This window comes from Cetorhinus maximus, chromosome 24, assembly GCF_964194155.1.
Source record: "Cetorhinus maximus chromosome 24, sCetMax3.hap1.1, whole genome shotgun sequence".
NCBI classification, from domain to species: Eukaryota; Metazoa; Chordata; class Chondrichthyes; order Lamniformes; family Cetorhinidae; genus Cetorhinus; species Cetorhinus maximus.
The window spans coordinates 17,713,638-17,739,268 of record NC_135902.1 but is presented as its reverse complement, the minus strand read 5'-3'; the positions used below and the strand labels follow the sequence as shown (position 1 = coordinate 17,739,268).

Sequence of the window (25,631 nt, the reverse complement as noted above, 5' to 3'; positions counted from 1 at the left end):
TTAAGCCACTCTTAAGTCCCCCACCCAGAGTACATTCTGTGCCCTTGCCACCTTCAGTGCTTCCTCCAAGTGATGTTCAACATGGAGGAGCACTGATTCATCAGCTGAGGGAGGGCAGTACATGGTAATAAGCAGGAGGCCATCAGACTTCGTGGGATCCAGGGTCGATGTTGAGGGCCCCAGGGAAACTGACTGTATACCACTGTGCCCCTGCCTCTGCTGTCCTGTCCCGCTGGGGCATACCCAGGGATGGTGATGGTGGTGGTGTCCGGGGCATTATCTGTAAGGTATGATTCTATGAAGATGGCTATGTCAGGCTGTTGCTTGACAGGTCGGTGAAACAGCTCTCCCAATTTTGGCACAAGCCCCCAGATGTTAGTAAGGAGGACTTTGCAGGGTTGACATTGCTGGGTTTGCTGTTATCGTTTCCAGCGCCTAAGTCGATACCGGGTGCTCCATCCTGTTTCATTCCTTTTTTGTGACTTTGTAGCAGTTTGATACTGCTGAGTGGCTTGCTAGGCCATCAGAGGGCATTTAAGAGTCAACCACATGTGGGTCTGGAGTCACATGTAGGCCAGACCAGGTAAGGATAGCAGATGTCATGGTCATCATCAGATTTTTATTAAATTCAAATTCCACCATTTGCTGTGGCGGGATTCAAACCCAGGTTCCCAAAGCATTAGCTTGGGTTTCTGGATTACTAGTCCAACCACAATACCACCATGCCATCACCTCCCCCTAAAGATTTTACTATAATGTTACCAGATTATATTATGATGAGGCTTGAATATAGAAGGACCAGAGGTGATTGGATTAAAGTTCTAAAGTTTTGAAGGAATTGATCGGGCGGAGAGAGAGAAACACTTGTGGAGGAGTTTAGGACAAGTGGGCATGGCCACAAAATCAGAACCAGGCCAGTGAGGAGAGCAGTTAAGAAACACTTCTTCACGCAAGGGTGGCACAAGTGTGGAACTCTCTTCTACAGAAAGCAGCAGATGCATGCTCAATCAATAATTTTAAATCTGAGATTGATAGGTTTTTGCTAGCAAAGTATTTTAAGGAATCTGGAGCCAAGGTGGAAGATTAGAGAGTTAGAATATGGGCCATTCATGATCTTATTGAGTGGCAAAACAGGATTGAGCGGTCTACTCCAGTTTATTTTTCCTAATGGATGGGAACAAAATGGGCACTGGGAGGCTGCAAATACTTCAAGATTACTTATACGTGGGGGTGCTAAGGCCTGGCTGTAAATCTGGGCTGGGCGGGGACTCTGCGCTGGACCAACTCTGCGCTGGACTGACATTTGGCAGGCGCTAGGACCTGGCGATAACTCGGACTCGTCGACCGTCGGCGGGTGCTAGGACCCAGCAGTGACTTGCAGCCAAATGGTTAGACGGTGGGCGCTAGGACCCGACTCCTTTCTCGCTCCGTTAATGGCGGCGGCTGAGGAGCGGGTGTCGAGCGTGGAAAGTCGGAGCGGCCGGATCCTGAGGTAAAGGAGCAGGTTCGGGGAGACCAGGGAGGGGAGAGCTGCTCCTGACCGGGGTCTGGATTTGAGGCCGGGGTTTGGGGAGGTCATTGGGCTGCTCCGAGGAGCCGGGGTTAGAGCCGGGGCCAGAATTGCAAATACCCCCAAACGGGAATCTGGCCCCACAGGTGAGTCAGTGGGTCTGGGAAACAGCTGCCAGATAGGAGAGTGAGGGGAGTGAGAGTGAGGGGCGAGGGGAGTGAGAGTGAGGGGAGTGAGAGTGAGGGGTGAGGGGAGTGAGGGTGAGGAGTGAGAGTGAGGGGTGAGGAGTGAGAGTGAGGGGTGAGGGGAGTGAGGGGCGAGGGGCGAGGGGAGTGAGGGGTGAGGAGTGAGAGTGAGAGTGAGGGGCGAGGGGAGTGAGGGGCGAGGGGAGTGAGAGTGAGAGTGAGGGGCGAGGGGAGTGAGGGGCGAGGGGAGTGAGGGGCGAGGGGAGTGAGGGGCGAGGAGTGAGAGTGAGGGGTGAGGAGTGAGAGTGAGGAGTGAGGGGAGTGGGGAGTGAGGGGTGAGGAGTGAGAGTGAGGGGTGAGGGGAGTGAGGGGCGAGGGGAATGGGGGAGTGGGAGTGAGGGGAGTGAGGGGCGAGGGGAGTGAGGGGCGAGGGGCGAGGGGAGTGAGGGGTGAGGAGTGAGAGTGAGAGTGAGGGGCGAGGGGAGTGAGGGGCGAGGGGAGTGAGGGGCGAGGGGAGTGAGGGGCGAGGGGAGTGAGGGGCGAGGGGAGTGAGGGGCGAGGAGTGAGAGTGAGGGGTGAGGAGTGAGAGTGAGGAGTGAGGAGTGAGGAGTGAGGGGAGTGGGGAGTGAGGGGTGAGGAGTGAGAGTGAGGGGTGAGGGGAGTGAGGGGCGAGGGGAATGGGGGAGTGGGAGTGAGGGGAGTGAGGGGCGAGGGGAGTGAGGGGCGGGGGTAGTGAGGGGCGGGGGTAGTGAGGGGCGGAGGGAGTGAGGGGCGAGGGGCAAGAGGGTGAGTGAGGGCGAGGGGCCTGAGGGTGAGGGGTGAGGGGGTGAGGACAGGGGGCAAGGGGAGTGAGGGCAGGGGGTGAGGTGCCAGACACCTATAACCCAGAGTTAAAATCAGGGTTTTAAAGGTTGCCTCGGTACTTTGCAGTCCAGGCTGCTGGAAAAGTGGATGGAATTCCAGAATTGGTGATCCAATCTCTCCCAAGAAGTGTGTGATTTGAGCCACTGAGTTGCCAGAGCTGACCAGATGAAATTCAATGAATTTTCATCAGCTATCGAAATGCTCACATCATCTCCGAAACTCCCCACTGCCCAGTTTCAACCTGGGCAGAGAACAGTGACAGATGGCAAAACATTTCTGACCTCACAAAATCTGGTAAATAATGTTGCTCCCAGATAGACTGGAATCTGGAACATCTGATGCTATTGTGACTGAGTTAGTGGCTTGTGTTTAACCTGGGATGTTCCTTTGAGGCTCCTGTTCAGGTATTCCAGTCCAGCATTGGTGTAAATGCAGGTATTTGATTCCTGGCGCCAGATCAGAAGAATCTAGCACTGATGTACTGGTTTTCTTGTTTGTTTTAAACCTTTGATTGATGTCACGTACAGTACTTCTTCATTATCCTCAGACTTAGTTATAGATGGATCAGCATCCAGGAATTGTTGTCAGGGAGTATCAGATCATTCTCTTTTTCTGGGAAGATTTTATTTTGGTTGTTTCCCTCAATGTGGTGCACACAGTGTGATCTGATGGAATGGATGTGCATAAGCTAATCTCTTCCTCTCTTTCTGTCTGCCTTTCTCTCATTATTTTGCAAAAATGTCATGTTAGCTTTAGCACAGGAGTAGCACTCTCATCTCCAAGTCAGGAGGTTGTGGGTTTGAGAACTGAAGCGTGACAAAATTAATTGGTTATGAAGTGCTTTGGAATCTCAAAGACATGAAAGGTGCTATATAAATGCAAATTCTTTGTTCTTTCATGTAATAATTTATGTACCTGCTCACCTGACAGAAGGTGGGAGGGATGGACAGATCATCCGATATTTGCAAACAGAATGGTTGCAACAAAAGAGAAGAGACTTGCATTTATATAACACTTTTCACGACAGCATCTCAAAGTGCTTCACAGCTAATGAAGTAATTTTGAAATGCGGTCATTGTTGTAATGTAGGAAACATGGCAGCCAAGTTGTGCACAGCAAGCTCCCACAAACAGCAATGTGATGACAAGATAATCTGTTTTTGTGATGTTGGTTGAGGGATAAATATTGACCAGGACTCCAAGGAGAACTCCCCTGTACTTCCCCAAAATAGTGCCATGGGATCTTTTACATTCTCCCTAGCAGGCAGATGTGACAGACATGCAGATATACATATGCCATATCGAAAGACAAATGTATGTTTCAACAAGCAGACAGCTAAAGTCTATAGACTTTTTATTGTGCTCCTATTGCAGCTCTGGGGAACTGTTTGCGGCACGATCCCGGGATCACAAAATTCCCCAACGCACCCATGGCCAGAAAGACTTCATCCCGGATCACTCAGAAGAGCAGGTGGAGAGGCTGCGGGTGTGTCGAGAGGAGCAATGGCAGCTCCTGTCTGAAGAAAGAGTTGAACGACTGTAAGAACTGTTGCTTATTAATCAGAAATATTGGGACTCAGAATTCCTATGAGGCAGCTGCCAGAAATCAGTAGCCTGCAACACACATGACACCCCTACAATAACAGTACCTCAGACACACAGGCATGTGCTGAAAAGAGGCAGGAAACAGTTAGTGGGAGAAGCTTCTCTTATGTGGGAGAACAGTACAGTCTCCTTGAGCTGATGTTGAGAATGCGCTGATCAGACTGTTCCCTCAGTCTGACCCATTGTGACGTGTACTGATCTCAGTTGTTTTGTGCCCTGCTTCTAAGAGAGGCCTCTGTTTCAACCTATTAGTAAGTCGTTAAGTAATGCATCTAATGTCCACTTAATATTTTTATAGATATTTAAGGTTATATTGTAAGTTAATTATAGATTAAAGCTATTCCTCTACGCTGTCCCATCAAATACTCCCAGGGCATGTACAGCATGGGGTAGATATATAGTGAAGCTCCCTCTACACTGTTTTATCAAACACTCCCAGAGCAGGTACAGCACAAGTTAGATACAGAGTAAAGCTCCCTTTGCATTGTTCCAGCAAACATCACCCCCCACCACCCAACACTGGGGGCAGGTACAGCATGAGTTAGGTGCTTAGTGCATAGCGAAGCTCCCTCTAAGTGCCCCATCAAAGTAGTCCCTTAACAGAAGTAGCACAGATTAGATGCTGATTCAGTGCAATCTTAGGGGGATGATGCTGATCGGCAGACTTTCCCTGGACTCAGCACAAGTTAATGATTCTGGTGACAGTCAAGGGCTTAGCGCAGTCTGATACTTGGACTATGGGGTTTTATAAATGCAGGGGACTGTTAGGTTAATAATGTGGTCTACATTCCCTGAGCCAGCATATTTGTGTTGATTGTATTGCTGTGTTTTGCTTTGTGGGAAGTAGCTGCATAAAATTTTTCTCTTCAACTAGAGGAAGCCTTATAAAAGCAGAGTGGAAACCCCAAGACAGCATCGTAGAGCTGAAATCCAACGCAGTGAGTTTACCATTGTTGCGGTTCCTGAAGCAGATTGCTCTTGATTGAACCCTTAACCTCAGGGACACTTCTGCTTTGATCACAAATCACAAGTTGCAACAAAAGCATACCTTTCTATTAGCTCACCCATCCTGTCAGAAATCCCTGAGGACTGGAATCACATTAGTAACAAACTCATCAACCTGTTTATATGTAATTTCTTTGAATGCCATTTAACAAAGGTAATACAAATAAATAAGTTAACTTTCAAGTAATATTCAAACAAATGTAGAAAGGCATTTGTTACAGAATAGTGTACAGTTCAATTTCCCTTTTTAGTGCTGCCTCTTTCTGTCACAATCAGAAATTGATTGCCAAAACGCAATCCCAATTTAGCAATTTGTCACACCTCACCAAAGACTTGATGGTGCCTTTCCTGAATCTGCAGTCTCCAGAATCTACCAGTATTTCAGACAACTGGGAGACTTGGCTGAAAAGTCACATTTTACCAAATCTCACCAGGCATCATTCTACTTCACTGGTCATGTCAGGCATGGCTTAGTGTCAGCACTCTGACCTCTGAGTCAGAAGGTCATGGATTCAACTCCCATTCCAGAGACCTGAGCACATAAAAAGCTGACATTCCTGTGGAGTGCTGCATTGTCGGAGCTACCATTTTTCGGATGAGAAGTTTAACTGAGGTCACATCTTCCCCCTTAGGTGGATATAAAAGACCTCACAACAATATTCAAAGCAGAGCAAGAGAGTTCTCCCTAGTGTCCTGGCTGATATTTATACCACAACCAACATAATTAAAATCAGTATAAAAACAGAAAATGCTGGAAATACTTGGCAGGTCAGGCAGCATCTGTGGAGAGAGCAATAGAGTTAATGTTTCAGATTGATGATCTTTCATCAGTTCGTTAGAAAGGTCATCGACCTGAAACGTTAACTCTGTTTCTCTCTTCACAGATGCTGCCTGACCTGCTGAGTATTTCCAGAATTTCTGTTTTTATTTCAGATTCCCAGCATCTGCAATATTTTGCTTTTGTCTTCTAAAACAGATTATCTGGCCATTTGCTGTTTGTGGGCGCTTGCTCTGTGCTAATTGGCTGGTGCATTTCTTATGTTACCTCAGTGCCTGCACTTCATTGGCTGTAAAACGCTTTGGGAGGTCCTGAGGTTGTTAAAGGCACCATATAAATTTCTTTCCAATGTTCAGTAACTGAAGTTCATTGAAATGATTTCATCATTGGTATTTATTGTAACTGCAATATGTTTCCATTTTTTGTTTCTGCTGCATTTTCCCCATCTACTTCCTTTCTTGATTTTACACAGGGGAAATTCTGGCACACCATGGGACACGTGGAAAATGGGAAACAACTGCTGTACCCCGAGGAAGCACTATACCTTCTCGAGTGTGTGAGTACACAAAGCTGTAAAACCTGCCATGTTAAAATACTGCTGTACTGAGAAATTTTCAATTCACACTTGGGAGATAGTTACGCAATCCTAATTGCAGAAAGCTAGCCAGTCACTGAACTTTACCAAGTTTAATTACCAGTCTGTTTGACAGGCCTACCCTTTGGCTGAGGGTTGTGTGCAGTGGGGGCATGGTGATGCAGTTGTCAGGATTGGTGTAGGGGATGGAGGGATATGTTCGTTGCTGTGGAACTGTGGCAGAAAGAGAGTGTATATGGCGAGTATGCCAAATAACATCAGGCTAAGCTGTGAAGCTTACTGCAATCAAATATCCTGCTGCACTTGTTGTCTAGGCTCTCGGGTGAAGAGTGGCTTCTTCTGTGAGGTACTGCAGGTGCCTGAAGTATCTCAGTAAAAACCAACACCATTTTGGGAGAGGAAGGGAAGAGCAAAAAAAAAATGGCTGGATGGTGTGCTGGTTATTTCTTCATTTTCCTCTCCTCAGATCATATATATTGTCCTCCAGCTTTCTCATTCAGCTGGTGATATGCACTGTCGAAGTAGTGGGGCAGACAGAGTGTGCATGGGAAGCACATTGAAGTGGATATTGCCTGTCCTCCTGTAACCAGTGGCCTGGTCGGCTGCTTGAGTAACCTGTAATCAGTCGGCTTCACCCTGCGGCTTTCCATCCTCTCCTTGGTTACCTGGAACAATCAGCCTCTCTGGGTGAGAACTTTACCTCTAGGTCTGTCCAAATGTTTGGCTGGTGACTGACTATCCAGAGACCCCTGATTTAACCAGAAAGAACAACCAGGTTTTGCAAAACAAACTTTCCACTCGGCCTAAGTGGGGATGAAATAAATGAATGTGCAATTTGTTAACTAGGAGTGTCGGTTGTCTGGGCCAGGAATTTGATATCTGGAAGCTTCTCCCCGTATTACTTGATCTCTGTGTTTGACGCATTTGACAGTCGTGTTTAATCATTTCCAAACCAAACTATCACGATATGGAGTTTCTATTTACCTGGCATAGAGTGCATACTCTCTCTGTTTACGTGTGTCTCATTTTCCTATCCCCGCAGGAGGAGTGTGGCAAAAGTTGGCAAGAGCAGGGCTACTGCTGGAGTTTAACAGTATGGTAAATTCCTTGTACTGCAAGGACCCCCCCCCCCCAACACCCTGCACCTTTTCCTATTGGACCATTGCCCTGTTGGGTCATCAATGAGCAAGGCTGGTCATATAAGCCTGGATAACGTAGGCTAACCTTGCCCAAATATATCCCATTAATTCTTTGCAGCACCACAGTTTTTTTTCAGGCAGCTTCAGTTCAGGAAGTGTAGATGAAGGATTCTGGAGGTGTTCCTCAGGGAAATCATTCAAGTGCTGGCAGGCACCCGTCGCATTGAAACGTTGAAGACTTTGAATTTGGATTTGAACTCCCAGTGGGAGGTGGGAGTTGCGTGTGCACAGGGCTGGAGTGGACGAGAATCTGCCTTGTCCACCGCAGTGGGATTTTAACTCCCAGGCTTCGCTTACATGGCCCATGTCAGTCTCCTTCCCGAATCTGCTGGGAAGAGCTAGCTGGCTGGCAGGTAGAAGAGGGAATCCTGCCGATAGGAGGGCATCACTGGGGATCTGCAGGAATGCCCCTCAGCAGTCTGGTAAATGGTCAGGATGGCATTGGAAGAGGGAAACTTGATTTAGAGCCCTGATTAGTACTCCTACTTATCCTGATCCTCAAGGAAACCAAGAGAGAGGTTAAATTTACTTGACTCTCTAGTGATCCCACTCCTGTTTGGCATTGGGTTTGCTTGTTGGGGAATCCGTGACTACTTCACTCACATTCCTCAGCTTAAAATTGCAGTAACGCTCCCACAGTATCATCGGAGCTTGATCAGCATATTGAAAGCAGGAACCCTGCTACCTTCTGATACCTGTCCCCCTCGCCTGCTCATCAACAGAATGCTAAAATCCCAACCTTCAGGAAGGCAGCGGGTAAGCCACTACAACCATTTTAACTGCCCATTGTGCACACGCGATTAGAAATGTGTCCATCTGCCCCTTGTATATAAGAAGCATCTTCTCAGCTTGCTGTTGCACTAAACTAGCACTAAGGTTACCTGTTTTCTATAGTTACTCTGTCTATAAGGTCTCTCTTTGTATAAAGACTTAATTGCAGTTTACCTGCTTTCCAGGGGTCCATACAGATATATTACAGAGAGCTGCCGCTATCCATTCAGGAATCGTACGAGATTTTACTGTCTGCCAGAACCATTCCATTGGAACAATACCAGGTACTGGAAGTGACCTGATATTTAACACTAACTTTGGGTCATGGTTTCATCTGATTTCACAGTGGATAATGCAACGAGCCATGGCAGCCACAGCCCCTAGCTCAAATTATCTGCAGCACCAGCTAATTTGTTTTTTTGTGCCCTTGCTTTTTTGGAACATGTAATAGTCTTATGAACTGTGAAAAAACACAGTGAGAGGAGAAGCCGCAGGTCTTCTGACGTTACAAGGGACTCTTACAGATACCACTTCTCCACTGCACATTGTCCATTATAATGGATATCAAAACAATGCTGAAAAATATTGCTCAGATGGCAAAAAAAGTGCAGTGCAGCATGGCAGTTACTCCAGAGGTGCCATTTGCATTTTGAACAGATCCTGCACAAATAAAGCATCACCCATCACTCACCACACACCACTGATGTTCACCCTCACCTTTAGACTGAGTTATGCTCATTCGCTTTATTTTGAGAAATGATAAGAGGTTTTCTTCTACTGTTGAGCCTTGTATGATAAGGCAGGCTATTGTTTACTCCTGGCTGAGTGCAAGTCAGTGGGTGCTGGACACCCTTGCCCAGGTGGCCACTATTCTTGTGTTGACTGTGAGTGTCTGAAGGTTATTTGATTGTGGGGAGCATCAGTTCAGTTCGATTGTGTCTTCACCTAGTGTCCTCATTCACAGAAGACATTAACGGTGATGAGGCAGGAGAGATCTGGTGCTCTTTACTCCTGTTATGGCACAGCTGATGGTAAATGCTGAGTTATTCAAATCCCAGAGGGAAACTTAGAACAATAGCCACAACTAATTTTTGCAATTTGAATGTTTCAAGATGCAAGCTTTGAATTCAGTAGTAATAATACCATTGAGCCTTAAAGGTTTTTATATAACTAGATTAAACATTTATTAATAAGAGAAATTATTTCAAGCACATATATCTACAAATTACTATTGTAATAACTTTAAATCCACTAATTAACCTGATTCCCAGTTACACCTCCGTTAAGGCAACAGTAACACATACACATTTTAAAAGACCCAGGCAAAGAAACATGATACCCTGAACAATCCAATTCAAAGCTAATTTTCTTAACTTCAGTCTGCTGTAGACAGCGGCTTGAGGCGTAGTTGCCGAAAGCGTATCACACTTATTAGATCTTAAAATGCCTGCCTTTACACACAGCTTTCTCTCTTTTATACATATTTTCCCCTTTGAATGCAAATTCCCATTGTTTCACTATGTCTTTGGACTTTACCTCCCTGATCATAAAAACTTATAGTACCAATTTTACCAGTAATCTTTGGGAAAAAATAAACACACTGTTTCTGAACTTCACCTGGCTAGGTTACACATTTCACCCCTCTTTTGAAAACAATCTAGTCTGGTTTATTTAAAAATGCAAATGTCCTTTTACACCTTTCATTCTAAACTTACCCCATGTTTACCTACTTAACATTTCAAACCTAGCTTATCTTTGTTACATCAAAGCCTCCAGACCAGCTGCCTTTAATCCAATTAAGTCTCTCTCTCTCTCTCTCTCTCTCACACACACGCGCCACTATTTTACAATAAATTCCAGTAACATTATTGTATCTTCCTAACAACTCCTCTTCCTTGCCCGTGAGGCAAATTGTTAAGACGTTGACTGCTGCCTTGGTTGATATCAACAGACCCCAGTACAGACCAGGGATCAATCCTGGTGTCTCTGTAAACCTGTTTACCTTGTTAAACCTGATGAGCATCTTCAATTATTTGCAAAATATTGGATAGATGCAGAGGGAGACCAAAACTGCACATTTTACACAAGTGCTTGATTTGGGCAAGTCAGAAACATTTAGCCAGTTAATCACAAGATCTCTACCCGAGCAAATCCTCCCATTCTCCTGAACCAGCCACAGCACTGGGAGATTTTGGTTAATGTGGTATGGGTGATAAAGGAGTAGACTTGTTGCTTCTTAGTGAAAAAAAAGTGTCCTCTAGTTCTGTTGACCAAACAGCATTACTTATTAATTAATATATCTGCTTTGGAAATAATGTACGCAACTTGAGTTAAAAATCCAGGGGCTGTAAACTTTTTATTTGCATTGGATTTTGCACAAAAAAATAGTTATTGGAATATTTACCCACTACTTCTCTGCTGTGGTGGGGTGATTCACTGCCTAATGTTTAATCCTCTTTACATAACACTGGCTGGAGCCAGGAAGCATCTGAAGAGGGAGAAACAGAGTTAACATTTCAGATCGATGACTTTTCGCTGGAGCTGGAAAAAGTTAGAGTTGAAAGGGTCATCGATCTGAAATGTTAACTCTGTTTCTCCCTCCATAGATGCTGCCAGACCAGAGTATTTCTAGCGTTTTGTTTTTATCTCAGATTTCCAGTATCCACAATGTTCTACTTTTGTGCTAATTGATGCTGTTTTTGTGATATTCTCTCAAGCTGTTTTTTCTTTGTTTCTGAAGGTTTACAGCCACTTGAAAAGACTGGGTTATGTTATAATGCGGTTCAGTCCCAGGTAAGAGCCTTTTTCTGTCAACATTTTTTTGTGCATGAACTGTGCTCCTTTATGCACGTCCCTTGCTTGCACACTTTCTCGCACGTGCCTTCTCTTCCAAACCTTTGTGGCGTAACCACAAATTTAAATTGAAGCTGTGTTATGAGTGGAGGCTGCACTAAGCAATCCCTTCTCTTTTACATCTGTTGTATCTTATTAGTGAGGAACCAAGGGATGATTCTGAGCAGAATGGCCTTTCAAATGAGCAGACACATGTAATTGACATTAGCCAAGATAATCCTTAAAGGTGTCAGCAGAGTAAAAAAGAGGAGTGCAGCCTAAATTTCTTACTTATTCACTTATTCTCAGGATTTGATTTTTGATGGCAAGATCAACATTTATTGCACATCCTCTATTCCATTTCAGAGAGAAGTGACAAACCAACCACAAGTTGGTGTGGGGCTAAAGTTACATATAGACCAGACTGAGGAAGCAAGAATTGCTCCTTTCCTAAAGAATATTAGTGAATCAGTGGTGTTTTTGTATGATAATTCACTGGTTTCTTGGTCACTTTTACTGATCAGAAACTGGACCATGTCTTACCATTTTGATTGCAGCAAAACACTCTCTCGCTGCAGGTCATAGCTTCCATTCGGCATACACAAGGCACTTGCCCCACTCCAGAACTGGAGCACAGATTTTATGCTGACACTCTACTGCAGTGCTGAGGGAAGGCTGAACTGTCAGAGCTGTCATTTTTTCAGATGAGTTGTTAAACCAAGGCACTCTAAATGCCCTCTCAGGTGAATGTAAAAGATTCCATGACACTATTCGCAGAAGAGCAATGGAGTTCCCCCCAAGTGTTCTGAGCCAGCATTTATCGCTCAATCAATGTCACCTAAAACAGATGATCTGGTCATTATCATGTTGTTGTTTGTGGGCCCTTGACCTGTGCAAATTGGCTGCCATATTTCCTAAATTACAACATTTTCTACACATTCAAATGTACTTCATTGGTTGTAAAGTGCTTTGAGGCTGTGAAGGATGCTATATAAATGTAAGTTCTTTTTTTAGTACCGTTTTCAGTTCCTATGAGCGAAAGCTACACTTGGATTCTCCTCACAGTGACACAGAAAAGCACCATCGCAAGAGGAAGCGGAGTCACAGCCAGCATGGTGCCAGGTACAAATTGAGGCAAGGGTTGGGAGGCTGGGAAATCAACAGGCTTTTCTGCAATGAAAGCACTTCTTAAAATGGGTCACCAGATTAGGATAGTTCCACAAGAGTCAGAATGGAAATCAACTGGATCATCATCATCATAGATTTTCTTTCCTGCTTGGATTTTGTGAGCTGAAGGTATAAGATGTTGATGCCGGGCAGGGTGAGGTTTGTTCTTGTTTTGTCACCCAGTGTCAACATCAGGCTCTTGCAGGCCAGCGCAGTGCGGCTGCAAAGCATAGCTCGCTGCTTTGCCAGAACAGTGCCCTTTAATCCCAAACCACAAAAAAACAGCACTCCTTACTGCATTATCAGAAATACTGGAAGCATGGGAACCAGAGTAGGAGTAAGAATCTTGGACATGACAATAAAAGAGGGTAATTTTGCCTTGTGTGAGTGCTGTGTGAATTGTTCCTGTTTACAATCTTTTGATTTAGCTGCTGATTTTTGCCAAACTAGAAAAATTTCACACTAGCTTTCTGCAATAAAAATCACCAAAACAACTTTGCTAAGTCAAATAGAGCATTCTCCTGATCTGGTGACTTGTTATGCTGGTCTTCTGAATGAGTTTATTGTCATTGGTAGATGGGAGTGGCATTATTTCAGTGAGTCACATTTGCCTGAGAGCACAATCAGTTAAAGCATGAAGGCACGCAGCATATTTTCCTAACCATTGTGATAGGGATGCTACAACTGACCTCTGCACTCTTAGGCTAGGGTGAGAAAAACGTCCAGAGATGTGCAACAAGCAGGTGTGACAAGCTTCATTGGTGAATATAGCTTGCCAGCACTCACTGTCTCTCAACTCAGTCAGGAAGCATGGGTACCAGTGTGATTGCCTCAGCAAGGGGGCAACACCAGGACAGAAGAGAAAATGGGCAGAAAAGAAACTCCCCAAATCTCCTTTTCAAATGCTGCAGTTTCTCCTTTTGTTGTCTTGACTCTTGAAGCTTGCATACACCCAGAATACTTCAGCAGTGAGTGGCCTGGCAGGAGTTACTGCAGTTGATTGTTGCATGAAATCAGCTTCTCAAACTGTCAGACTCAGTGACTGGTCTTTGCCAAAAAAAAAATTCCCCTCCCGCTGCCCTCCACCGATATGTCCCTACCAACTCATCTTGTTTTGCAAGCCACGCTTTGGAATCTCATTCTCGTGTTTTGTACTGATGGAGACACTCCCTCTCTCTAGCATGCAGTTGAGTCACCCTGGGCTATAGGCCAGTCCTGCTTCAGTCAGGAAGATTGGTGTGCGTCATTGAAACCTTGCTTGAAAAAAACGAACTGGCCCCAACCATCTTATTTCCTTTTGTTTGTGTGACCATTCCCTTCAGATGCTTCACTGATTAGTTAATGGTCCTGAAGAGTAACCTCTTCACTCCCCTCAAGACAAAGTGTTCTTCATCAATAAAAGTGTTGTGAAGAGACCCTGGTTTCATTGGTCAGAACCTTTCTTACATTAGTCTTACCTTTGGGTGGCATTTCTTACTGCAAAGGAGAGAAGTTTTGTTCCGATGAGTCATAAATTGCCTGTAACCACATTCACTCAAAGAATGTAGGCACACAGGGTACTTAACTATTCTGTGTGCCTGTGGGTATCTCTGTTAGTTCAGCAAAGTTTGAATCAACAGTTCTAAGGCTTGAAAATTTGAACTAAACTGATCTTGTCCTTGCTAAATGTTTGTGAGTGAGTTCTGCCTTTTATATGAACCTATTACTGTCTTTCTGCTCATTTGATTGGTGCCAGTCATCCTGTTTCCATGTTTCATAAACTGCAGCTAATCCAGAAGTCTACAGTCTGTGAGATCTTGTATACAAACACCCACACTCCCATCATTGTCAAGCCCCAGGTTTTACTGAGTCCTGTACCAAGAACCTAATTTCTGTCCTTAACAATCTCTGGAGACTGGCTCTTTGTGAGGGACAATCTCCAGGACATTTCTTGTACAAATATTTACACTCCCACCTATAGTAGGCTCTAGGTTCTCCCCTATACAATGACCCATAAGGAGGTGTGAGAAAAGCTATCAATATCACTAACCTTCCCTCCATAGACTGAGGTTGGCACAGTTACCACCTTGGAACTCAGGAGGCCTTTAATGCAGCCATCCGACAAGACAAATATTTGAAGTCTGTTTTGTTGATTTGAGACTATAGCCCTCTGAATATTTGCTATATAATTGTACGTATATATGGTGTATTCCTTTTTTTTAGATAAATATTATCTTAATCCAGGAACTTTCTTTAAATAAACTTTTTTCAGATCCAAGAAAAGCCACTCTGACCTACCTGCAGAGACAGAGTCTAGCTGCAGTATTACTGAGGGACAGCAGAAGGGCGAGGTCGATCAGCAGGAAGCCACTAGCAAGGCCCTTGAGAAAGATATTGCTAAACCGGCTCTTGAGCCACAACAAACCAAAGCAGACAAATTGCAAGAGAGTGACAAAAGGCCTTCAGGCTTCAGTGGGCGACAGGCTGAGCTGGAGCGGATGGACTGGACTCAGCGAGTGTCTGGGAGCTCCGTCACATCTTCCCCTGGGAGCCCACGAGACGGTTCAGTACCCATCAGGAAACCTCGGTGGGACTTCAGCAGGATAAAATTCCCTAATGTTGGACGTGACTGCCCGCAGACCAAGCTCGCAGCACTTGACCCAGTGCTCCTGCCACTGAACGTACTGGGCCGAGCCTCTGACGAAACCGCCTGGCAGCAGAAAATAAACCTTAAGCATGAAAAGTTGTCCAGGAGAGAGCGAGAGAGGATGAAGAGAGAAAGCAGGTACAAAACAGATGTCAATAGGGACAAACGGGTGAGGCAGTGCACCAACTGGAAGGAATACAAAGAGCTGCTCAGGTGGAAGCGTGCCAGGAATAAAAAGTTGCCTGCCCACCTCTGGAAGGATAAGGTGCAACCACTTTTCAAACCAGGCCAAGTCTGCTCACCAGGTAGGGAGAAAGAAATCTGGGTCATTCAATAGGACTGTCTGCAGAACCAGGCTTCAGGTTTCCACAGGGAGGGGGACTTCTGCTCTGACGCTGGCTCGAGATCGATGAGTGACCCTAAGGATAGTACATAAACAGTTTTTAGCACCATTTCTCTTGGGAGTTACACAGATATTCCTGCAGATTCAAGGACCCCTGTCTTTAAAACATGAGCCTATCACATATTGTTCCTTAGATGCTTCATTGCCATTGCTCCTCTTGCTATTAGGTTGCTAATTTCTTGGGGCCTCAAAACTCTTTTGAAAAGGAAGAATTATAATCCTATAGTTAAATGTTGGCATATATGCTGTAGCAGCACACCTGTACCATATTATTTATTGACCTCTGATCAGAGAGATTTAAAGTGGAACAAAAGGTTAATGTATAGAAGCTTTGTCTGCCTCTCAACATGTTTTTAGTTTTAGGTTCTCTCTCTTTCCCCCCTGCCCCACCCAAAAGGATGACTTGTATCTATATAACATCTTTGATGACCCCAGAATTTCCCAAAGCTTTTTACAGTAAATGAGACACTTTTCAAGTGCAGTCATTGTTGTAATGTAGGAAATGCAACAGCTAATTTGTGCACAGCAAGCACCCACAGACAACAATGTTATAATGACCAGATCATCTGAATTTGTGAAGTTGTTTGAAAGATAAATACAACATAATGCCATGAGATGTTTAGTGTCCACTTGAGAGGGCAGATAGGGACTTGGCTTAACGTCTTCTCCTCTCCACCAGCGCAGCACTCCTTACTGTGCTGCAGCATCAGTCTCGATTATGAACTCAAGTCTCCGAGTGGCATTTGAACACACAAACCTCTAACTGTGAGATAGTGTTACCACGGAATCATGACTGACAATGAAGGTGCTGATTCATGCTGGAGTAAATTGCAGCGCCACTGGTGCCTTGCTTCATTAACCATTTATTTAATTTTTGTGGAAAAAATTGTCTGCACGATGGCCAATCCTCAGTCAAGATTGTTGTCATTGCAGCCTCCTCCCAGACCTTTATTGGTACTGTGCTGTACAGCAGGGAAATGTAGGAGAATGGCCTTGGAGGTGAATCAGTCTATAATTTCTCTTCACCCCTGCATGACCAGGCATTTTCAAGTGAGGAATTCCAATATCTATGGACTGAATTTTCCCTGTTCCAGGGAGCCAGGGTTGGGGATGGGTGTGATCCAGGAAAGTAATGGGAATCCCTCTTGGGATGACTCATGGAGCTGTCTCTGGTGAATTTCCCAGGGGCACGCTGCCACAGGAATTGGCAGTGTGCCCGACATAGATGGGCAGTTAATTACGGCCTCAATTAAGATCCATTTTCCCACATCAATGGAAGTTCCCGGTATCACATGAACCCCCAGCTCAGTTCAGAGCCTGGCAACAATTTGGAGGCAGCCTCCCAGTGGAAAGTTGGAAGACCATCAGAACTTGCTCTTCATGCCCGTATGGCTGAGCTACGAGGCTGAAATGGGCACAACCTCAGCCAGAATCATTCTTGTGAATGGTTCCCCCTCTGCACTGATGGCCCTAACACCTTTGGGCCATCTTTGTTATGAAAGTCTCAGCCTTTTGAGAGTGCCTCCATTTTGAGGCGGCCTTGTGTTCATATTCTACCTCAACAGTGATGGCCAGTCCTGTAGGCCCCCACCCAATGGGCCTCACAGGTCCTTGTTCTGCCTACCCTCCTTATTTGGGCAGTGAGCCAAGAGATGCCCAGATAGGAGGCCATCTCACACAAAGTTGCACTGGTGGACGTGCTGCCGAGATGCACAGGCTCAGGACCCTGAATATGGCCTTGGCATCGGGTTCCTGACGCCCTGGGGAAATTCCACCTTTTATGTCTGTTGTTGATATCCCGTTATCACGGTGATTGTCAATGCAGAATGAACTGGGTTACTTTGTGTTTTATACCTGAAAGCAAAGTGATTCCTTTTAAAGTACCAACTTGGCTCAATTGGTAGTAATCTGACTCCTTCTTCAGTATTTGAATCCCTAACCTTTTGAAGGAGTACTACATTGTTAATGATGCTTTTGAAGATGAGGCATTACTCGGTATGTTGTGTGTTAAAAGCAATAATTGGAAAATAAGGTTGGTGTTCTGGAAGGATGAGGTAGCAATGGACTTTTATCTGTAAAAGCTTCTCTAGGTATGTAAAAGGGAATGTTTAGCTAAAACAAATGTGGGTCCATTGCAGGCAGAGGCAGGAGAATTTATAATGGAGGATAGAGAGATGGTAGAGAAGCTAAATGATTACCTTGCGTTTTTCTTCACTGAGGAAGATGCAAGAAATCTCCTAGAATTAGAGATCCAAGGGACTAGGGAGAATGAGGAATTGAAGGAAATTAGAATTAGTAAGAAGGTTGTGTTGGAGAAATTGATGGGACTGCAGGTTGTTAAGTCCCTGGGACTTGATATTCTACATCCCAGTGTGTTGAAAGAGCTAGCTATGGAGATCGTGGATGCATTGGTGGCCATCTTCCAAAATTCTTTAGATTCTGGAATGGTTCCTGCAGATTGGAAGGTAGTAAAATACACCTCACTATTTAAGAAGGGAGGGAGAGAGAAAACTGGGAACTACAGTCCTGTTGGCCTTATATCAGTAGTAGGGAAAATGCTAGAATCTATTATTAGGATGTGATAAATGCACACTTGGATAATAATGATATCATTGGGCATCGTCAGCATGGATTTATGAATGGGAAATCATGTTTGGCGAACCTGTTGGAGTTTTTTGAGGATGTTACTAACAGAGTTGATAAAGGTGAGTTGATGGACGTAGTAGTATACATGATCTTTCAGAAGGCTTTTGATAAAGTCCTCCACAGGAGGTTGGTTAGCAAAATTAAAGCACTTGGAGGTAATTACTGGCATGGATTTAAGGATTAGCTAACAGGCAGAAAATAGAGTAGGAATAAACAGGTCATTCTCACATTGGCAGGCTATACTATTGGGGTACCGCAGGGATCAGTACTTGGGCCCTAGCTGTTTACAATCTATATCAATGATTTGGATGTGGGGACAAAATGTAATATTTCCAAGTTCACAGATGAAACAAAGCTAGGTGAGAATATGTGTTGTGAGGAAGATGTAAAATGGAGGATTTGGATAGACTTCAAGAGGATTTGGATAGACTTAGCAGGCAGGAACATGGCAGATGGAATACAATGTGGAAAAATGTGAGGTTATACACTTTTGGTAGGAGGAACAGATGTGCAGAGTATTTCTTAAATGGTAAGAGATTAGAAACTATAGATGTACAAAGGGACCTGGGTGTTGTCAGGAAGATATAATAATTTTCATAATGTTATTGGAATTTATTGTGAAGTAGAGTAATAGTGGGGTCTGTGTCTATGGGTGTATGTGGTGTTGGGGGGTTTAATTGAATTATAGATAGCTGGTCTGGGTGCTTTGATGTATCAGATGGGAAACTAGGTTTGAAGTGCTAAGTAGGTAAATATGGGTGAAGTTTTAGAATGTGAGGTGTAAAGGAAAATTTGCATTTTTAAATAAACCCAGCATAGCTTGAATTCAAAAGAGTGGGATGAAATATTACACCTAGCCAGAAGAAGTTGAGAAACAGTGTGTTTATTTTTCCCAAAGATTACTGGTAAAATTAGTACTATGTTAGATTTTTATTATTTGAGGCAAACTCCAAATACATAGTGAAACAATGGGAATTTTTATTGAAAGGGGAAAATATGTGTAAGGGCAGCCATTTTAAGATCTAACAAGAATGAAAAGCCTCCAGCATCTAAGTCTCAAGCTGCTGTCTACAAGGAACCGTAGCTGAGAAAACTCACTTTGAATTCGACTGTCCAGGGTATGTGCTTTGCCTGGGTCTGTTTAAATCTGTTGTTTTACCATTGCCTTAACAGAGGTGTAACTGGGAGTTAGATTAATCAGGAGAAGTTATTATAGCCCTAATTTGTAAACCTGTATATGTGCTTAAAATCATTTTTTTATTAATAAAGATTTAATTTAGTTTTGTAAGAAACCTCTAAGCCTCGGTGGCATTTTTACTGAATTCAAAGCCCGGATCTCGAAATATATACAAATTGCAAAACATTTGTTTTAAGTTTCCCTTTGGGATTTGAGCAGCTCAGCATTTATCATCAGCTGTGCCATAACAGCGCCCTCTTCAATATGTCACTGAAGGCTAACATGTAGGTGCAGCAAGCAATTAGGATGGCTAATGGGATGTTGGCCTTTATCACAAGAGGATTTGAATACAGGAGTAGCAAAGTCTTGCTTCAATAGTATAGAACCTGGGTTAGACTGCTTACAGCTTTGGTCCCCATACCTTCGGAAGGATATTATTGCCATAGAGGGAGTGCAACCAAAGTTCACCAGACTTGTTCTCGGGATGGCGGGACTGTCCTATAAAGAGAGATTGGGGAAATTGGGCCTCTATTCTCTAGAGTTTTGAAGAATGAGAGGTGATCTCATTAAAACCTACAAAATATTGCTGAAAAGAGAGACATGTCTAAGCTGCCTGGTTTAAATTGCAAACAATGCTTGGCAGTTAACTGTCAGTCACCATCAGTGGTGCATTCTCCATGGCAACGCCACTTGCCAACCAATTAGCACTCTCTTCACATACAATATAAATTGTTGTTTCCCCCTTATATTGGACATTCTTGCGAGTGTCCTGTTCTGTTCTGTACTACCAAACAACTACCTACAAGATACTTAAAGGAATAGACAGGGTAGATGCAGGTAAGATGTTTCCCCTGGTTGGGGAGTCTAGAACCAGGGAATACAATTTCAAAATAAGGGGGAAGCCACTTATGACCAAGATGAGGAGAGATCTTTTTACTCAGAAGGTTGTGAATCTTTGGAATTCTCAATCTCAGAGGGCTGTGGAAGCTTGGTCATTGAGTATTTTTAAAGTAGAGATTGACATATTTCTAAATACCAGTGAGATAAAGGGATATGGGGAATAATGTGGGAAAAAGGCATTGAAGTGGATGATCAGCTGGGTTGAATGGCCTGCTCCTGTTCCTATGTAGGAGGTGCTGTCTTTCAGATGAGCCATTAAACCAAGGACATAAAAGATCCAATAGCTTAGCTTTGAAGAAGAGCAGGGATGTTCTTCCTGGTGGACAGGACAATGTTTATCCCTCAATTAGTATTGCTGAAGATAGATTAATTGATCATTATCTTATCACTATTTGTAGGACCTTGTACAGGAATTGGCATCAGAACAGCAACTCCACTTCGTTAGTTCTTTGGTTTTAAAATGCTTTGTAGCCTGAGATTGTACAAGCAGCTGTATACATACAAGTTTTTTATTTATAATAATTTATTTTTTTCTTCCTCTCTCCAAGGAAAACTCCAGCAACACATCTGCATCATGCAGTCTGCACACATCTTGGATAGAACTCCTTGGTAAGTTCACACTGAGCGTTACCTGTGGTCACTGGGGTTCTGAGATTTATTGCACCCTTTTGACACTTTAATCCTTTGCTCATCGCAGTGTTGCTTCTTCTGGCACCAGAGTAGAGACAGGACACACTTATGGATTATGGATAGCCCTGGTAATCTTCACACCCCGCCACAAACTCTGTGCCCTTGCCACTGATTTCCTCCTTCCACCTTGTGACTGAACCAAACTATTCACAGTGGGTAATCAGCAGCTCGAAGCTGGTAAAGGTGCTTGAGGCCAGGACACCACTCTGATGTGAGGAACATCTAAAAGCTGTAATGGGAAGATGGTAGAGTTGCCGTTCTGGAAGGGTGAGCTAAAATGTGCTGAAGGACTTCTTCATTCTAACCAGTCTTGTGAAGAGCATTTGGAGGGAAGGTGTCCATCTTCCCCATCAGTGATATTAAATGATAATTAACAGTTGATTATTGGGGAAACCTTCTCTGTTAGTACCATTTCTGTTAGAAACTGCCTTGGTGCAGCAGCTGCACATTCTCCTCTAAGTCAGAAGATTGCAGTTACACATCCCACTCCACAGTGTTGAGCACACAATCTCAGTTGACACTCCAGTATTGAGGGAGTGCTGCACTGTCCGAGCTGTCGTCTTTCAGATGAAATGCTAAACTGTCTGCTGTCACAGGTGGATGTAACTGATCCCGTGGCACTATTTGAAGAGCAGGGGAGTTCTCTCCAGTGTCCTGGCCAATATGTATCCCTTGACCAACATCACTAAGAACAGATATTTGGCCATTATCTCATTGCTGTGGGCAAAATGACTGCTGCATTTCCTTAGATTACAACAGTGACTCCACATTAAAAGTTTTATGTTGGCTATGAAGTGCTTTGGGACATCCCGAGGTTGTGAAAAATGTTTCATTAATGCAATTTCTTCTCTATCTAATTGATGTGAGTGTTAGTTTGTCCTTTTTCCAACTCTGCTGTTCAGGTTGCAGGAAGTCCCTGAGAAGATCAGGATCTCCTTTGATGTGTACCAAGCCGATACTGTGGCAGAATTCCGTAAAACCCACCCCGGGAAACCTTTTTCAAGAATGTGTGTTTGCAGGTATAGCACAGTACAGTATTGAATTGTTGACTACAACTCTGTGAAGCACAGAACCGTGGGAATGTTTGTTCTGTGTTAAAGGTGCAATGCAGATACAAATTGTTTTTTAGATCTTTTTTCGTGTTTTTTTTGTGCTGTGAGCCCACTGGCAAACATGAAAGTTAGTAGGCCAGCTGCCCCCAGCTCCCTATGAATGCATTCTTAATCCAGTCACCAATCAGTTTATCATGGTGATCTGATTTTCCCCCTGCCCTTTATTCATGTGTGGATTGAGGGAAGTTTACCAGGGTATAAAGGGTTAAATTATGAACCTCTGCCCTGAGACTCAAGTGAACTGAATACCATGCTATGGACCACAAAAGATATTGAGTCTACTTTATTTGAGGTAAAAGCAAGATGTGTTTGCTGTTGATGTCTGGCTATTAAAGCCACATATCTCTTGCACTTGTCAATGCTGTTGAACAATGGTACAAATCCCTATTTGTGCTTCAGCCAATTAGTATGTAATTTATTTATCTGTAAATTTGTACACTTGCCAATAATTTAAGCCAAATCTATGTCTGCCATGAGTTGTACTCCTAAATATGAAATACCCAGGACCAGTAATTTAATTAGCATTTAGAATCATGATTCTAGACTCTGACTCACTCTGGCTGCCTCTCGCACAGAGCTGGGCTTCAGCCTCAACTGAAGTTTAGTAGTGGAGACAGAAACAGAAAATGCTGGCAAATTTCAGCGGGTTAGGCAGCATCCGTGAAGAGAGAAACAGAGTTAATGTTTCAGGTCGATGACCTTTCATTAAAACTCCATTACTTTGATAATGGAGAGTCTGCTTAACTCCAGTTCAAAGAATAGATAATGCTACTTTATTCCCCTGATTTGATCAGGATTTAAAATTCTGCTTCCACTGAATCAGATAAATGACAGCACAAAGGGAGGTCATATGACCCATTTTACCGGTTTTGGTGGAGTCCTTTATCTGGAGCTATCTAATTCTGTTTCCTTGTCCTTTCTCTGTAATATCTCCCGTCACATCTTGATCTTGAAGCTTGGTGTACGGGGAAAAGATCCAGGACAGAAGCTGTGTCTTAAGTCTGAAGCGCTTTTTTATTATTGAAACGACATCACAATTAGATATTTTCTTTGCCATGGATATCACAAAGCCTGACCTCCTTGCTCAGCATTAAGTTTCCTCGTTCCTAATGTGGCCGACATGGCTCAGTTGGTAGCACACTCGCCTCTGAGTTGGAAAGTTGTGAATTCAAGTCCCACTCCAGAGACCTGAACACAGAATCTATGCTGACATCCAGTGCAGTACTGAGGGAGTGCTGCATTGTCAGAGGTGTCATCTTTTTGATGAGACATTAAATTGATGCCCCATCTGCCCTCTCAGGTGGATGTAACAGATAACACTGAGCACAATTCAAAGGTAATTAAGTTACTGTGAAGCACTTTGGGATATCTTGAGGTGGTGAAAGATGCTACATAATGTTTTCTCCTTTGGCCTGATGTATCTACAGCTTTGATGGACCAGTGCCAGACCTGCGTGCTATGAAGAAGCTAGCCTTTCAGAGTGGTGAAGTTCCTGTTGTGTTTGCTGTGGTGGATAATGGAGATATCTCCTTCTACACCTTTAAGGAATTCAAACTGCCTGTGGATATCTACCCCTGACCTTGTTGGAGGCTTGAACAGCTGGCTGTTCCATGTGCATGCACTCTCAGGGATATTGTGGACACAGACTTTGGGGTCAGGAGGTGTTGGTTATAAATGATTGTCAGAAGGGGCTTTCCTCTTTCTGCCAATGTGGAGTATTTGGTGGACTGAGCTAATTGAGTAACAAGACTGTTGCTGATATTGCAATCATCGATCATGTAGAAGAGAACTTTCAAAACAACATTTTAACCTCTCTGACAGCCTCTGTTCAAACAAAGCTCTAGCTTCATAAGAAAACTCTAGAGTCCTTCCCCTTGCTTCCTGCACAAAGAAAGCACATTGTTATACTCAAAATTCTAATTGGTACCAAGAAAAAACCATTTGAGATATGGAATTGGTTGCTTTCAGTTGACCAACCAAGGCTTTTTGCTCAAAATGCCTCATTTTAAGTGCAAAATTAATATATCTGCAAACTTGTCAATCAGCCCTTCTGTTCCATATTACAGCCAAACTATTGGATAATCTCTCTTGTGCATAAAAACGTTTCCTGAAACTGTTCCATTATGTTTTTCCTATCTAGGCAACAACAGGACTGCAACAACAACTTGTGTTTATATTGCACCTTTAACATAATAAAACTTACCACGGTGCTTCACAGGAGCATTACAAAACAAGATATTGGACACCAAGCCACAGACAAAGATATATTAAGTCAGATGATCAACAGTTTGGTCGAAGAGGTAGGGTTTAGGGAGTATCTTAAAGGAGGAAAGCGAGGTAGAGAAGTGGACAGGTGTAGGATGTAGGGCAATCTCCACATTGTCAAATTACCTGTGTGCTGCAGGATTTTCTAAGAGCAATGCTCCTGTAGCTTCTACTATAATGATTTTTTTAATAAATAAAATTTAGTGCAACTTTATTGGGTAAAGGTTTGATAGCTACCGAGTATCAACTCAGCAGGTCAGACACTTTGGGATGGGGACAGGGAGTGAAGAGAAAGGGGAGAGATCAACTGGAGTTTCTCTTTAACTGCTATTTGTTTTTATTGCTTTTTAAATATTAGTTTGAACAATAAGTTCCACATAATTGGCATTCTTTGATTGAAATAAAATCGCTTACCAATTTGTTACTTGAGGGCATTTTTAGAAGTGAGTTTTTAAAAAAAAAATTAACTGGGATAGAAGAAAGGTCAGAACGTAGAGATTGCTTCTCAGGAAGCAATATTTTGTTTAATAAAGGCAACAGGTTGAATGGACGCTGCTGTGTAGTGAAAGATCTGCAGCAACAGAGTTATAGTTATTTACTAAGCTCCTGTGCATCATACACTGTTCCAGGATTCATCAGCCTCTGTTTTCATTTCTGCCTCAGCAGTTGTCTGGGGCACCTCCATGCATCATGTTTCACTTGATTAAATCCTATATATGTCGACACTCACGGCAGATTTGGCATTTTGACCAGATGATGCGTGAGCATGCTTTGAGTTCACTATTTCTCAGTTCAATGTATTTTATTTGCATTTTGCTATTCAGTTACTGCAATACATATATCACAAATTGCCATAATATAATAAATCTGTTAATAAAGGAAAGACATTGTTGTGGAGTTTACCGTTACATTTTTTGACCTTGTGTCCTTGAGGGTGTTTTTAATTCGTTTGAACCAAAAGCTTTCCTAATCACCAGCGTTGAATATCTATAGTTTAGAGAGTCATTCAAGTTAAACTAGTTATTGCTCACCATTGACACTCCTCTGAGTTGTAGGTTCAAATCCCACTCCAGAGGCTTGAGCACAAAATCTGGACTGACATCCTAGTGTGATACTGAGGGAGAGCTACATTGTCAGACTTGTCTTTCAGATAAGACATAGAACCAAGACCCTGCCTGCCCTCTTACGGATGTAAAATATCCCATGGCACTATTTCGAATAAGTGCTGGAAAGTTCTCCCTGATGTCTTGACAAATGTTTACCCCTCAACCAATATCACCAAAACAGATTGGACTGGATTTT

General features: G+C 43.5%; 1 protein-coding gene across 5 annotated transcripts; it reads left to right on the top strand.

Annotated features, from left to right (window-relative positions):
• Window positions 1-1,394: 1,394 nt before the first annotated feature.
• tsen54 (TSEN54 tRNA splicing endonuclease subunit) lies at window positions 1,395-25,226 on the top strand. Of its 5 annotated transcripts, none has more exons than XM_078570780.1 (11): window positions 1,395-1,492; window positions 3,933-4,097; window positions 5,038-5,101; window positions 6,419-6,502; window positions 8,697-8,795; window positions 11,252-11,304; window positions 12,358-12,465; window positions 14,762-15,441; window positions 20,811-20,871; window positions 21,855-21,971; window positions 23,492-25,226. In XM_078570780.1, exons 1-11 carry the CDS (start codon window positions 1,434-1,436, stop codon window positions 23,640-23,642), a joined length of 1,641 nt encoding a protein of 546 aa, XP_078426906.1. In that variant the 5' UTR covers window positions 1,395-1,433; the 3' UTR covers window positions 23,643-25,226. The 5 variants fall into 5 exon arrangements, with proteins under 5 accessions (XP_078426906.1, XP_078426907.1, XP_078426908.1 ...); XM_078570785.1 differs by lacking the exon at window positions 1,395-1,492 and adding an exon at window positions 1,558-1,656; XM_078570781.1 differs by lacking the exon at window positions 8,697-8,795.
• Window positions 25,227-25,631: the final 405 nt, after the last annotated feature.